The 16,882-nt window shown below is 39.5% G+C and overlaps 1 protein-coding gene across 1 annotated transcript in view; it reads left to right on the top strand.

Annotated features, from left to right (window-relative positions):
• LOC121374709 overlaps window positions 1-16,882 on the top strand; it is a 68,517-nt gene that overhangs the window by 19,412 nt on the left and 32,223 nt on the right. Inside the window, exons 2-4 of the mRNA XM_041501815.1 lie at window positions 6,326-6,640; window positions 6,672-6,949; window positions 15,603-16,635. Coding sequence (XP_041357749.1) covers window positions 6,326-6,640; window positions 6,672-6,949; window positions 15,603-16,635 — 1,626 coding nt within the window. The remainder of the gene's footprint in view (window positions 1-6,325; window positions 6,641-6,671; window positions 6,950-15,602; window positions 16,636-16,882) is intronic.

The following is a 16,882-nucleotide window of genomic DNA, read 5'->3' as shown; positions in this document are numbered from 1 at the left end:
TTTTTGTTTGTTTATGATGGTTTTACTTGGGGTTTTTTGCTTTGGTGGTGGTGGTGGTGGTGGTGGTTGTGTGTGTGTGTGTGTGTGTGTGTGTGTGTGTGTGTTTTGTCTCTGTGGGCATATGTGTGTGTGCGTGTGTGTGTGCGTGTGGTATATATTCAATTTGTTGCTGGGTGGGTAGAGAAGAAAGGGTGTTGCAATATATTATGTAGTTAGCAGTAATGTTGGGTATATTTGATCATGAACCGTGGGAATTTGGGGTGGGGGGGGGGGGTTGTTTTGTTTTATTTTGTATTTCGACAATAAGACTGACACACAAATGTGTTTCTCCTCATGGATTCATGAATGTATATTTAATTCATGTTTACTTTTTAGTGGGGAGTGGATGTAACATCTTGGTTGGTTGGATGTTTTTGGAGAGATACATTTATATAATTCATGTTAATATATTTGGAATACTGTATGTGTCATTTGTAAGTTGCTCCATAGAAGCAAAACTTTCGTCCGCCCTTGTTAAGGGTTTAATTTGTATAATGCACTGGCGTAGAAAGCGGGGGTAGGGGTAGGGCGGGGGCATGTGCAGCAGCGATGTTTTTTCAAATATATTTATACATGTATTTATTTATATATATATATATATATATATATATATATATATATATGTGTGTGTGTGTGTGTGTGTGTGTGTGTGTGTGTGTGTGTGCACACGCACGCACCTTGTTACGCCCGTGTCATGGATATGGTGGGGCGGGTGGGATGAAACGTTACTTTTGCATTTTTACAGTTTTTCATTATCAACATATTTTAGCTTTTTGCTCGAATGTTCATATTTTAATTTCCCGGATTGGGTAAGCCTATGTATCACCAATATGTCCTTTATTGATTTTAACCCGGATGTATGTTGATCACCGTCGCAAACCGGATGTCGAGCATCTGTTGACACTGGTGTCATATTTGTGCGTCATATTTCCGACCATTAATTACGTCGTGATATTTGTTCTGTTCTTCCGATAGTTTATCAGCTTTTAATGAATAATACCCAGATATATTTACTGTTATCTGTACACTGATTGAAACGGGAATGAGACGTAGTTCAATCGTAGAGCGTTCGCTCAAAGCGTGATGAATCGTAGGCTTCGTCGACCTTAGTGCACCTGCATGATCGTTGTGGTCGCTTTTTCTGTTTTCATCTGCACTGCCGAAAACATTTTTGTACTTACTTGATGTCGCATTTTGCAGTGATCGTTTTGCGCTCAGGTTCAGTCAACTACGGTACACACATCGTACAAAGATGAAAAATACTTAAATGTAAACGTAATGGGAAGGAAATGTTTTATTTAACACTCAACACATTTCATTTACGGTTACATGACGTCTGAAATATGGTTAAGGACCACACAGATATTGAGGTAGGAAACCATTTCATGGTCTACTCTTTTCGATTAGCAGCAAGGGATATTTTATATGCTCCATCCCATAGACAGGATAGCACATACCACGGCCTTTGATGTACCAGTCGTGGTGCACTGGCTGGAGCGAGAAATAGCAAAATGGGCCCACTGACGGGGATCGATCCCAAACCGACCGCGCATCAAGCGAGCGCTTTACCACTGAACTACGTCTTGCCACTTAACTGTAATAGAGGTCGGCATCTTTGTCACTTAACGTAGAATTGGCTCACGAGGGCTAGCTGTCTACATTACAGTCATATTTGTGGGGGGGGAAAGTCGGTATAAGACCATCTAAACGTTTCCATGCGTAGCACACACACAAATGGTGAGAGAGGGTGAGAGAGAGAGAGAGAGAGAGAGAGAGAGAGAGAGAGAGAGAGAGAGAGAGAGAGAGAGAGAGAGAGAGAGAGAGAGAGAGAGAGAGAGATAGAGAGAGAGCAGACACAAAGACAGAAATGCTGCTAGTTTGTTCTTACTATCCAAATCACGTGCCATAGCCCTTGCTTAAAACGATCTGAGATGTCATTAAGCAAACATTAATTTTCTTTTTTATTGAAACAGTACTGTTGTTCTGCTTCAATGTTAGTGTTTCGTGTTTGAAACCAATAAAGACCAAGGATATATTTGCTAAATTGCTTAAGTAGCACATATAACGTTGTTAAATCGCGCGTGCTCGTTCTAGGGCGAGTAATTCCATATAGTGGTTCTATTAAGGAAAATAAGTTAATAGAGATGGGAGAGAACAGTGGTTGCATAGTAGTCATCAGTATATGCAGTCACGGAAATGATCAGGACGTTTTTGTCCTTGAGAGGAACTCCGGGCGTTTACACTGCATCTCCAAGACAGCGTGCTTGATCCTTTGTTGGATATAAGAATGTCATTAACCATATAGCCCTCCACCCCTCTTTCTCCTCATTATTATTAGCATCATCATCATCATTATCACCATCATCATCATCATTATCATCATCATTATCATCATCATCATCATCAATATCATTATCATCATCATCACCATCACAATCATTATCATCATCATCATAATCATCATCATCATCATTATCATCATTATCATCAGCAGCAGCATCATCATCATCATCATCATTATCATCATCATCATCAAACTTTGGACTAGAGAGCTATTGGAGTGGAATTGAATCCAGTGGTAAAGAGTCCTCCTAACCAAGAATTTACCCACCTAAGTCGACCCATTCGGTGATTTTAATTTCAGTGTGTGTACCAAAGTCAGTGGTATATGCTGCGGACATGTGCATGCATAATATAACACCTCTTGCAGTCAACCTGGGGCCATTATAACAAAACGTCGTACGTTTATGTCTGGGACTGATCATACATTTACATGTGTTTGATATCTATTTCATCCTTATATATATATATATATATATATATATATATATATATATATATATATATATATATATATATATATATATATATATATATATATATGTATGTATGTATGTATATATGTATATATGTATATATATATATGTATATATGTATATATATATATATATATATATATATATATATATATATATATATATATATATATATACATGTATATATCAAAGTGTGGTTTAGTCGTAGATTTACGTTTACGTGCAAAACTAGGTTTGTGATGTTTTCTGAAATTGGGCCCTGAAATATTCATTAATTTATTTTACCTATCATACTTTCTTACTAAAATGCCAAGGAGCCTTGATTAAGTGCCTAGAACAACGTGTTTGAACCTATACTACAAACATATTGATATATAGTAACCTTAAGGAAGCCTTAGATTCGACTGTCTTTCTGTCACTCTGTCTCTATCACTCTCTTTATCTCTCTCCCTTTCCTTCTCTCTCTCTCGCTCGCTTTCTCTGTCATTCTGTTTCTATCACTCTGTTTATCTCTCTCCCTTCCCTTCTCTCTCTCGCTCGCTTTCTCTTTCTCTCTTTTGTCTCTGTACGTCTCTCACTTTCTTCTCTCTCTCGCTCTCGCTTTCTGTGTTTCTCTGTATGTCTTTCTATCTCTCTCTCCCTCTCTTTCTCTCTATGACTTTCTGTCTCCGTCTGTCTCTGTCTCTGGCTTTCTCTGTCTGTCTGTCTGTCTGTCTGTCTGTCTCTCTCTCTCTCTCTCTCTCTCTCTCTCTCTCTCTCTCCTCTCTCTCTCTCCTCTCTCTCTCTCTCTCTCTCTCTCTCTCTCTCTCTCTCTCTCTCTCTTACTAGATATATATATATATTTGTGCTGTATATTAAGTAAGAGCCTCACGTTCATAAGGGCATGACTTCGCTTATTTACTGCACGAGTTTATTGTGGACAGGAATATATACCATGATATTGTGTAGCGACAGTGGTAAGCTGTTCTTTGTGTTATTATTCTTTCTAACACAACACCAAAAACCAAACCCCAAAAACCCTACCAATTATTTTTTTAATTGGCCAACCAGTGCATCAGTAGTGCATGCACGTGATTATGGCTCTCTCAGGAACATGCTATATTCGTATTCTTCGTCACGTTTAATACTTTTCAGAAACCAATCGGAATTAATCCTGCATTAAGTGCAGAGCACATGTGACATTCGCTGCTCTATCACATTATATCGCTTCCAATGTCCAAAGGCATATTAATCACGAGGCGCGTTATTTGATGCTGTCAACCGGAATTGTTTTGTCATCTAGTGCTATTAGAAGTCAGTTTACTACATCCGGCCTGGGATAGCTAACATTTTGCATGCACACAACATGGTCAACAACAGAGTTATCTACTTCCTGTTTGAGTTGCAACTGGCATGTGTTCTATTAAACATAGTTAAAGTTGTGATAAATCAAATCAAATAAAAGAGCCCATTTTAGTATATTGCTTTTACTAATTGGTCCAATAGCTAATAGGGGTTACGTGCCCATTTTGTAGGTACAGAGAATTACTGTTCGGATCATTTGGAAGGTTGCATGTTTAGGTACAGAGAATTATTGTTCAGATTATCTAGATCATTTGGAAGGTTGAAAAACTGTGGGTGGACTTTCTAAAAGGTGGCAGTAACGTAGTGCATATTTCCTATCCTTGTGGTTTATGGGTACACTTTTAGGCACAAACCATAATTGTTTGGATTATTTATCTAGGCTATTTGGAAGGTAAACCAAATCGTGGGTAGACTTTCTGAAAGGTAGCAGCATCATAGTAAATGTTTATTATCACTGTGGTCTACAATGGACAATTACATACACCTCGTATACGTATTTTGTCCAGCTATCTCTATGTCATGGCCGCAACAATATTATTGATGGACTGTTGTAAAGTTAACTGTTCATACTGACGTGCTTTTGGTTTTTAACATTAGGTCGTCAATGTGCCTGGTATATTAAAATTGCGAGAGCGAGCGAACGAGAGAGAGAGAGAGAGAGAGAGAGAGAGAGAGAGAGAGAGAGAGAGAGAGAGAGAGGAGAGAGAGAGAGAGAGAGAGAGAGAGAGAGAGAGAGACAGACAGACAGACAGACAGACAGAGACAAATATAGAAAGACAGAGACAGACATACAGAGAAAGAGAGTTTGTTTTGTTTAACGACACCACTAGAGCACATTGATTTATTAATCATCGGCTATTGGATGTCAAACATATGGTCATTTTGACACAGTCATAGAGATGAAACCCGCTACATTTTTCTATTAGTAGCAAAGGATCTTTTATATGCACCATTCCACAGCCAGGATAGCACATACCACGGCCGTTGATGTACCAGTCGTGAAGCAATGGCTAGAGCGAGAAATAGCCCAGTAGGCCCATCGATGGAGAGAGAGAGAGAGAGAGAGAGAGAGAGAGAGAGAGAGAGAGAGAGAGAGAGAGAGAGAGAGAGAGAGAGAGAGAGAGAGAGAATGAGAATAAAATGCATTGTATTTGAATTTGTGTTTTGTTCTTATAATAAATATCAAACGTTAATAATTTACTACACGTGTAACTTTATGGCTTTTCATCAAAGACATAGTAAATTCACGATAAATCATGATAACCATTCCTTCTTCTTTACCTCTCTCTTTTTTTTTCTCTCTTTTTAGAATCTTCTAATTCATAAATTACTATGCGTATGGTATACCTGTACGGTAACAGATGCCTTAATATTGGCCAGTCTGAGAACCGGTTATTGTAATTTACGATATCATATAATGTCTAAAGTTATTGGCCTGGTTCTGAGGAATGTTTGTGTGGTGAATACAACATTACTTAATATGTGTTAGAAAATTGCATTTTGTGGTTAATATTAAGGTATCGCTCTTGCATAAGTACCATAAAACATTTATTTAACTCATTTTGGGAATTGTTGTGAATGTTGTATTACACTTACACTCATGTAATAATCTCTACATTACAGTGAAACCCCCCAAAACTGGATCGTAAAGTAAAGCGGAATTCCCCCAAAACCGGACGTTTTTCAGAAACCCTTTTCAATACAGACTAGAACTTCTCCAATCTAATTAAAATTAGCTCCAGTATTACATGTGGATCTAACAGCAGTCCGTTGGAGCTCATGTGCAGTTGACCTTTCATTCGACCAATCAAAACCAACAAGTTCGCCTATTGCATAAATAGTCTCGCCTGATATTTTTAGAATTTGTATGCTCCCGAATAACGCTATAAAAGGCGAAGTGTAACTGGTCGATATTTAAATTGTTATTTATAGATGATATGTCACCTGGAAATGGGAGTCCAAGCAATGTTGTTAGATCTACTGGTAGACCAGTAGAGCTAATTTTAATCAGATTGGAATTTCTCTAAACCAGATACTCCTAAAAACCGGACATTTTACTTGGTCTTGTCAGTGTCTGGTTTCACTGTATATCACTATAGTGGTTTTTTTAAATATTTCTCTTGCAGGTAATGTACAGTAAAAGTTACATATCCCTCAACTCGTCACCGTATTCAGAAGGAGCTGCTCTGGCACACGTCATCGGGAAGTTCAACATGCCGCACACCGCGGTGCTCATCGAGAACTCCGACCTCAACGACGGATTCCTGGAGGGATTCGAGACGGTAGGGGAGAACAGTGACCTGGGCCGCTTCAAGACCATCATCCTGCGCGAGGGTCTGGCGGTCAGGGATGTGGAGTACTTCCTCACGGAGCTGTCCATCAGTGGCTGGAAGATCCTCGTTCTGCACTGCCACTCCGAGGTCATGCTGTCCATCGTCAAAGTGGCCTTGAAGATGAGGTTCTTCGGGACAGGGTACGCTTGGTTCCTTCTCCGAGACCGCCCTTGTTACCTCCCCTGAAGCCGTTCAGAGACTCCCTGAGGGACTACTGGCGGTCCAGAGCTTCAGCGCCTCTGGTGTGACTGGTATTTTCAACAGAACTTTGTATTCCATTGCCAACGCGTGCCTTTGTGAACTCAGGTCGTCGTCACCGCAGTCTTCATTCCCAAGCCTTTCTCCTGTGAAATCTTCGTCCATTGGTGGCTGTGTACAGATTCCTGATAATGTGTATTTTAAAGAACATTTTGTCAAGTAAGTATTACGCATGTTAATATAAACAATACTGATATCTAAAAATTATGACATACTTTATATTGCGTTTCGGTTTTGGCAGCAAGATAATACGGCTAACAAGAAGCCATCCCCATAACAGAGAACTCTTCTATTCGTTAATATGATTAACCCACAAAATAATTTTTCATTGTAAAAAAAAAACAAGCAGAACATTGTATTATGATTGTAGAGCACTTTACGTATGCAGGGAATGAGTTTCGGGTTCGAACTCCTTCCCCCTTCTGAAGCATTTTTTTTTTTTTGTCCAATACATTTTCCTGAAGAACATGTCTCTACCCACTTATAAACTTTGTTCGCCGTAGTCTAGACCCTCCCCCGCCCCCTCCCCCCGCGCTAAATTCCCCGTAGGCGCGCTTGCAGCACTTGTTGAAGAACTGTTTTTACCATTCGTATAACTTGTATTTGAGCATTTTCGAATGTTAATGCTGGGTCACATCAAATCCATCTCTATTTGTTTACGATTTGCAGGGACGGGGCGTAGCCCAGTGGTAAAGCGTTCGCTTGATGCGCGGTGTGTTTGGGATCGATCACCGTCGGTGGGACCATTAGGCTATTTCTCGTCACAGCCAGTGCACCTCGACTGGTATATCAAAGGCCGTGGTATGTGCTATCCTGTCTGTGGGATGGTGCATATAAAAGATCTCTTGCTACTAATGGAATCATGTAGCGGGTTTCATCTCTATGACTGTGACATCCAATAGCCGATGATTAATAAATCAATGTGCTCTAGTGGTGTCGTTAAACAAAACAAACTTTTACGATATGCATTAGTCTAATTCGAACGTGCTGCTTTTAGTTATATCCAACAAGACAAAAATACATGTTACTCAATTATATATTTTTAAGCACCCCATATTGTATCGATTTAATCAAAACATTCTGAGGTTTCCGAAGCCACAAAACAAGTGCAACAAGGAAACCTCTAAGGAAAATAACTTTGTTACTCTTTACTACAGCAATTTGTGACGACCAACAAAACCAATATACTACAAGCTATAGAGCGAGTTAACCCTCTACACCAACGACTCTCATAGTAACCACTAATCCACTAATCCACTAATCCACTGTCCTCGAGGAACAGTCCGGGGGCGACTAATTAATCATAAGCTTTTGGATGTTAAATATTTGGTAAATCGAACACGTAGTGTTTAGAGGAAGCCTGCTACATTTCTGTCCATTAGCAGCAAGGTACCTTTTATACGCACTTTACCACAGACAGGACAGCACGTACCACGGCCTTTGGTATATCAATCGTGGGACATTGGTTGTAAAGTGGAAAACATTTAGATAATTGGTCCACCTAGGGGATTCGACCCAAGCGCCTGACTGAGCACGATCCCTCCTTGGTTTAATAAAGTAAATTTGAGGACATATTAAATTGATATGATTTCAAGTAATATTTTGTGGGATAGTTTAATAGACGTGAAACCATGCCTTTAAAATGTGTATTTTGTTCTCACTTATAAAGAGACATTCCTAAGTTTGCTGCAATTTTTAAGATGTTATCGACTAAAAGAGACTTTTTAACGATTGTAATTACATATCAAATATATTTTTCTGCATAAAACATTAGTGGCTGTATATTAAACGTGTTTCTGATCGTCCTAATATTTGTACTAGGTTAAATTTCATTTTATTTCCTTCTTTTTTTTTCGTACGTACGAAATTATTTGAAGACCAAATCCAGTTTGGGCTTCTTACAAATATTAAGACGACCAGAAACGCATTGAATATACAGACAGTGGTATTTTAATCAAGAAAATATATTTAATATGCAAGTTTAATCGTAGAAATATTTATTAGTCGGAAACATCTTACAATGCTGCAAACGTAGGAATATCCCTTTAATAGACGTGAAACCATGCCTTTAAAACGTGTACTTTGTTCTCACTATTAAGAACAATATCCAAACAAGCCTAGCAATGGAGTCGTTGCTTTTGTGAAATTCTAAAAGCATTAATGCATTGGAAAATTACTCTGTATTGAGTAGAATTGGTACGCGCGTGCACGCCATCGTATTAAAATTTCAATGGACCCAACAACAAAGTGTAATGTCGCATGTACAATGTGATTCATCCACTATGTTAATAAAATAAAATGAATTAACGGTTTTGGTTTGCATTTGAATTGAGCTATTGAATTACCATTAGTCTACAACGCGGAAAACAAAACAAGACCCGATGTATTCACCGAAGGCATTTCCGTATCTGTGTTGTTTTCATAATTTTCGTTTCACTTAACTGTTTGTACAATTTCCTTCTAGCTACATTTTTTTCTCAGTTATTAAATTGCAATTATGTCACACAAAAATGTTATTATTCTATCACAGAAACCTTTGAATAGTTCGATCGATAATATATTCCAGAAAAACAACTGACTACGCAACAAACGATTTCGAAACAAGGATGCAGAGACTCTTTAAAATAAAATGAATAATAAAATCCAACCAATTTGTTGACAAGTTTTAAAAGTATATGTATTATATAAAAAAAATATTTAAAAATTCTTCTTCTTCTTCTTTTTTTTTTTTTTTTTTTTTTTTTTTTTTTTTTTTAAATGTTGGATTTGATAGTAATTTGGTATTGTGATGTTTTTGTACTGTCAATGAAATTATTTTATTTTAATTTCTGTTTGTGTTTATATCAAACGTCCTGGCTATTAAAGCTGTCCGTCCAGGTTAAGCCTGGTTTCCGTACAATATGTAACAGTCCGCAAAATGTAACAGACCAGACACATATATCATGTCCCCAAACATTTCAACACTACTGATCCATCATAGACCGTCTGTTACTATGTTCACATAAAACTGTCGTTGGTGTGCGACTATGTTCACATAATATGTCGTTGGTCTGTGACAATATGTTACTATGTTCACATAAAACTGTCATTGGTCTGCGACCATGTTCACATATTTTGTCGTTGGTCTATGACAAACTGTTACTATGTTCACATAAAACTGTCTTTGGTGTGCAACTATGTTCACATAATCTGTCGTTGGTCTGTGAGAATCTGTTACTATGTTCACATAAAACTGTGTTTGGTTTGCGATTATGTTCACATAATCTGACGTTGGTCTGTGGTAATCTGTTACTGTGCTCACATAAAACTGTCCTTGGTCTACGACTATGTTCACACAATCTGTCGTTGATCTGTAAGAATCTGTGACTATGTTCACATAATCTGTCGTTGATCTGTAAGAATCTGTGACTATGTTCACATAATCTGTCGTTGATCTGTAAGAATCTGTTACTATGTTCACATAAAACTGCCGTTGGTCTGCGACTATGTTCACATAATCTGTCGTTGGCATGTGACAATCTGTTACTATGTTCACATAATCTGTCGTTGGCATGTGACAATCTGTTACTATGTTCACTTAAAAGTGCCGTTGGTCTGTGATTATCTGTGACTATGTGCACAGGAAACTGTCGTTGGTCTGTGACAATCTGCTACTAAGTTCACATAAAACTGCCGGTGGACTTCGATTATCTGTGACTATGTTCACACAAAACTGTCGTTGTTTTCCTACTGTCTGTTGCGATCAGCAATGTGTTACCGATTTTATGAGAACCAGACTTGAGTAGTTAACACCGGATTCAATAGCACAGTGGTTTAACGATCTGCTTTAAGACTGGTAGGTACTGGGCTCCATTTTCCATTAATCTTAGTACCAAGGGATCTTTTATATGCACCATCCCACAGACAGGATAGTACATACCACGGCCTTTGATTTACCAGTCGTCGTGGACTGGCTGGAACGAGAAATAGCTGAACGGGCTCACCAACGGGGATCGATCCTAGACTGACCGCGAGTCAAGTTTTACCACTGGGCTACGTCCAACCCCCACCCTTGAGTTTTAAAGGAATAATCCTAAGTTTTCAGCTCTAGAAAGACTTTCGTGTGTTCCCTGCAACAAAGTAAGTACAAACCTTGCTTTTTACTGTTTTTAAGGGGCGGGACGTAGCGCAGTGGTAAAGCGCTCGCTCGATGCGCGGTCGGTCAGGGATCGATCCCCGTCGGTAGGCCCATTGGGCTATTTCTCGTTCCAGCCAGTGCACCACGACTGGTATATCAAAGGCCGTGGTATGTACTACCCTGTCTGTGGGACAGGCTGTGGGATGGTGCATATAAAAGAACCCTTGCTGCTAATCGAAAAGAGTAGCCCATGAAGTGGCGACAGCGGGTGTCTCTCTTAATATCTGTGTGGTCCTTTACCACACGTGTTGAGTGCGTCATTAAATAAAACATTTCTTTCTTTCTTCTTTTTTTCCCCCTGTTTTTAAAGCACCATCTTACCGTAACATGTTTTAGACATAAAGCATTATACGGATAAATACATTTGGAATGACGTTTGATTGAATTATTTCAAATTTCATTTAGCCGTTAGAATTTTTTTTTTTTAAATTCGTATGTACGAAATTATTCTAGACAAAAATCGATTTAAGCGATTAAACCACTTATTCATCGTTCGTAAAATGAAACCATAATCGAAATATAATTATGTTCAATAAGCATTAATGTGAAGCTTTTTTTTTTTTCAAGTATTTTTATAATTTCCCAAATTTAATGTTACTTTTGTTATTTAATTCACAGTGTTAGTTCTCTTTTTCGAGGAATTATTAGTGTCTACAGGCAATTCAATTGTTTGCCATGATTGATGGGTCTGCAGTTGGTTAATTTCTTTTTTTCGCATGGTTGATTTTTATATAATTTTATCTGATATACTGTAGAGCAAATTTTCGCGTGGCAGGTTCTGTTTTATTTTCAATTGCACTACGTCTGCTTTATACGTTTATCCCCAGGGCACTCAGAAATCCCTAAAGGGGTGGGATGTAGTCCAGTGGTAAAGCACTGGCTTGATGCGCGATCGGTTTGGGATCGATCCCCGTCGGTGGGTCCATTTGGCTATATATCGTTCCAGCCATTGTACTACGACTGGCATTTCAAAGGCCGTGGTATGTGCCATTCTGTCTGTGGGATGGTGCACATAAAAGATTCCTTGCTAATAACGTAGCGGGTTTCCTCTCTAAGACTATATGGTAGGTAATGGGTTCGGATCCCAGTCGAGGCATGGGATTTTTAATCCAGATACCGACTCCAAACCCTGAGTGAGTGCTCCGCAAGGCTCAATGGGTAGGTCTAAACCACTTGCACCGACCAATGATCCACAACTGGTTCAACAAAGGCCATGGTTTGTGCTATCCTGCCTATGGGAAGCGCAACTAAAAGATCCCTTGCTGCTAATCGGAAAGAGTAGCCCATGTAGTGGCGACAGCGGGTTTCCTCTCAAAATCTGTGTGGTCCTTAACCATATGTCTGACGCCATATAACCGTAAATAAAATGTGTTGAGTGCATCGTTAAATAAAACATTTCTTTCTTTCTTTCTTTCTTTCTAAGACTATATGTCAAAATTACCAAATGTTTGACATCCAATAGCCGATTATTAATAAATCAATGTGCTCTAGTGGTGTCGTTAAACAACAACAAAAAACTTTAAAAAAACAACAACCTAGAAATCCCTAGCCAAACCTACTTTAATTTGAGCCATGCACATTTGTTAGCATTTTTCAGTATGGTTATAAAGCATTTAACTTGAGCCATGTTAAATTTGTTATCAGCATTTTTCAATACGACCGGCCTCGGTGGCGTCGTGGTAGGCCATTGGTCTACAGGCTGGTAGGTACTGGGTTCGGATCCCAGTCGAGGCATGGGATTTTTAATCCAGATACCGGCTCCAAACCTGAGTGAGTGCTCCGCAAGGCTCAATGGGTAGGTGTAAACCACTTGCACCGACCAGTGATCCATAACTGGTTCAACAAAGGCCATGGTTTCTGCTATCCTGCCTGTGGTAAGCGCAAATAAAAGATCCCTTGCTGCTAATCTGAAAGAGTAGCCCATGTAGTGGCGACAGCGGGTTTCCTCTCAAAATCTGTGTGGTCCTTAACCATATGTTTGACGCCATATAACCGTAAATAAAATGTGTTGAGTGCGTCGTTAAATAAAACATTTCTTTCTTTCGTTTTCAATACGATCATAATGCAAATGCAAATTTTAAGCACCGTTGGACGTGACTACGCTCAACGAAGCTCAACTTTTGCTATCCTGTTGTGATAGATATATTTCTTTTTAATCCTAATAGCCTGAAGTCTTCAACAAAAGCTAAGCCATAATTGTAGAAATGAAATTCTCTTCCTTGTAATTTAATTAGCTTTCAGTTTCTGAATTAGACGTCTTCAAGAAATTGCATTAAAAGAAAAATTGAAAGGTCAAGTCTTGCGGATCCTTCGTGCCAAAACTGTTTTCTTAACTAAAACGGTGGCGATAATTGAATGCATTGTATTTGCAACGTGCTAAGCAATAACTCGCCTTTCATATAGTACAACGTTATAATGTCATGCGTAATTAGTCTTGTGGATAATAACATATGGTTTAAAGGGTCTGTCTTGAGTTTGTAACCATTAAACTGGACAGTGTAATAATGAGTAATACAAAATGTGTTTTGTTTAATGACACCACTGTCACACCCATTGATAATTAACTAATCATTGGCTATTGGATGTCGGACATTTGGTAATTCTGACATCTAGTCTTCAGAGAAAACCCGCTACATTTGTTTTTCATTAAGGAGCCGTCACACGAGCATACATTGTTGCATGCGATTTCTGAGAAACAGACGAAGAAACAAAATGGCAGACGATGCCTAGTATTTACGAGTAATTTCCTTGCCAGTCTTCACTTGCAGAGCCGTTGCAAATGACGTCAGTGCTGCTGTTCTCATATTTTTTTAAAATTATAATTGGAACAACCCATATTCCATAAAGTTTCGTGGCCGTGATAAAGTTCTATCATATAAAATGTCTTTGCCTCTGCCAAACGCAGACTTGTACCTTTTGCTGCCATTTTGCATATTTGTAAGTTTCTGATTGGCCAGTTATCCCCTGTCGTCTGCAACATCGCATGGAAATAGAACAAGTTCTATTCCCGGCAACATTCAAGCAACATTGAGGATACATGTTGCACGACAACAAAATCGCGCGCGATTTGCGTTCACACGAGGAAACATTGTTGCATGCAACTGTTGTATGTAACAATGTATGCTCGTGTGATGTCCACTTTAGGAGCAAGATCTAGTTTACATACATTTACTCACAGACACGGCAGAATATAACACAGCTTTTGTTATATCAGTCATGGGGCACTGAGTAATAATTAGTTTTTTGTTTAACGACATCACTGGCTATCATCGGCTATTGGATGTCAAACATTTGGTAATTCTGACACGTAGTCATCAGAGGAAACCCGCTACATTGTTCTTAATGCAGCAAGTGATTTTTTATATGCACTTTCCCACAGACAGGAAAGCACACACCACGACCTTTGTCCAGTTGTGGTGCACTGGTCGGAACGAGAAAAAACAATCAGTGCAATGAATCCACCGAGGTGGTTCGATTCTGCGATGCAAGCATTTCAAGCGAGCACTCAACCGACTGAGCTAAATTCCGCCCTCCTGAGTAATAAAATCTATTGAAACAGTACGGACTATAAAACAATATAGTGAATGCATTGACTATACATTAAAGTATTCTACGCATGAAAATATAAGTATATTGATATTTGAGTAATTACAATATCTTACAATGGCTACAAATTCAGGATGGTCCTTTTACATTTCTTCTTTTGAGAAAATCTGTAATTGCTTCGTTGTTGTTTGGGGTTTTTTTCCTTGTTTGCCATTAAAACAATATCTAACAAACAACTACCACATGGTTTTTCAATTAATTAAGCTTCAGTGGGAATTGGACTTTCATACAGTACAGCAATACATTAATTTGGTTTTTCACGTATCGTTTTCCTTCCTGTGGTAATAAGCTGATAATATGCGACGTTGTTGTAGTATTGACAATGTTAGTCAGTCAGCTTTTTAAAGTGACAGACCTTATTTTTTAAACAGTAACTCCGTCGCGTCTTTTTCACTATTTTATTCGGGTTTTTTTTTTAAATATATTATTGAAATCGGACATTATTTATATTTTATCCATTTCCATACACCCAACTGTTTCTGGTCATCGTGGTGTTTGTAAAATCGCGAAATGCATTTCCATCTTTCTAAAAACGCACGTACCTCTGAGAAGTAACTGTCACTGAGACTCACTCTAGTCTATTTTTACAATTTCTTGTTTCAGTTCAATGAAAATTTATACCGATGTGTTACAGGTTTGTAGATTAACCAAACTTTAGATTTTAGAGTCATTTTAGAGTCATTTTAAATAAATATATATATATATATATATATGTGTGTGTGTGTGTGTGTGTGTGTGTGTGTGTGTGTGTGTGTGTGTGTGTGTGTGTGTGTTTATTTAGAAGTGCAATCTCGTAGGGTCGAACTCGAAAGGGTCAGTTAAACAGCAAGGCTCGAACCTAAAACGAAGTTACACTTTAATATTGTCGACCGAATGGTTGGTTCCAACTACCCGATAGGTCGAACACTATTTCGAGCACCGACGGGGTTGGAGTCAACGGGATTCAACAGTACTTGGGACACACAAGTTACACTGGCTCGTGATATAATATATGTTGCGTTGGTTAACTGATTTGTTCTTGTCTTGTAGAGTTTTGAGATCCAGGACTAGGTGTGGCAACAAAGACACTCTGACTGCACCTCCAAGTGATGAAGCATTTCACCTGTTAAACTTAGTGCACGAAAGACGGGAGGGAAACATCTGGGACAGGGTGGGCTACATCACGGCTGATGGGGAGTCCAATCTGAAAACGGTTCTCTGGCCTGGACGGTCCATATACGGGCCATCGGCTAACGTTGAGAAAACATATCGCGTCGTAACCAGACCGGCGGAGCCATTCGTGTTTATCCAGGGCCCCGTCGATCACCCGTCCGACTGTTACACTGATCTGCCTTGTCTTGAGGTGATCGACCCAAAACCTCAGTCCACAGCCTTTGTGATAGAAACCTTTCTAACGACCCACGGATACAACCAGACAGGATACCGCGTCCACTGTTGTAAAGGTCTGACTTTGGATCTACTCTACAAGCTGGCGATAGATCTGAATTTCAGTTTTGTTCTGTATTTCGTGAATGACACCAACTACGGAACCTACAGGAACGGCGAGTGGACGGGGATGGTGGGCGACATCGTCAACGGAGAGGCCGACATCGTGGCTGGAGCGTTCAGCGTGACGTCGGAGCGGCTGAGCTCCATCTCGTTCACGGAACCTTTCTTCCAGAACACCTTCGCCATCGTGACGGGGGCCAACGGCAGGTCCATATCGATGTGGGCGTTTCTCAGTCCCTTCTCCTTCCAGGTGTGGATCTGCATCATGATCAGTTCCGTGGTGGCCGGGGTGGCTACCTCTGTGCTGGAGTGGCGCAGTCCGTTTGGCCTGAACCCGCGAGGCAGACGGCGCGACAGACAGTACTCGCTGGGGTCCGGTTTGGTGATGGTGCTGGTCTTACTCACGGGACACACAGTCAGCGTTAAGGCGCCCAAGAGCTGGCCGGGCAAGGTCATCCAGAACGTCTGGGCAGGACTGGCCATCTTCATCATGACCAGCTACACGGCCAACCTGGCGGCTTACCTGGCAGGCCAGTCTGCGGTCGTCATGCTCAAGAGCATCTTCGATTCCAAAGTAAGTTTATCATTTACTTTTGAAACCGTTGTGACAAAATTGCAAAAGACTAATTAGTGTGGTCAACCATGTTATCCCGTAGGAATTTGCTGCCCAAATTGAATTATGGGTGGTTATTGCATCATTTGGACACAATAATTACAAAAATGGTAAAAAAAAAATTGACAACTGTAAAGGTGTTACGTGACCTCTTAACTACCGTGACCATTATATAGTTATAGTAAGACATAAATTGGCATATCGTGGC

This window comes from Gigantopelta aegis, chromosome 6 (assembly GCF_016097555.1).
Source record: "Gigantopelta aegis isolate Gae_Host chromosome 6, Gae_host_genome, whole genome shotgun sequence".
Lineage (NCBI taxonomy): Eukaryota > Metazoa > Mollusca > Gastropoda > Neomphalida > Peltospiridae > Gigantopelta > Gigantopelta aegis.
The sequence above is the reverse complement of the archived record's forward strand: the minus strand, read 5'-3'. Positions and strand labels throughout refer to the sequence as shown.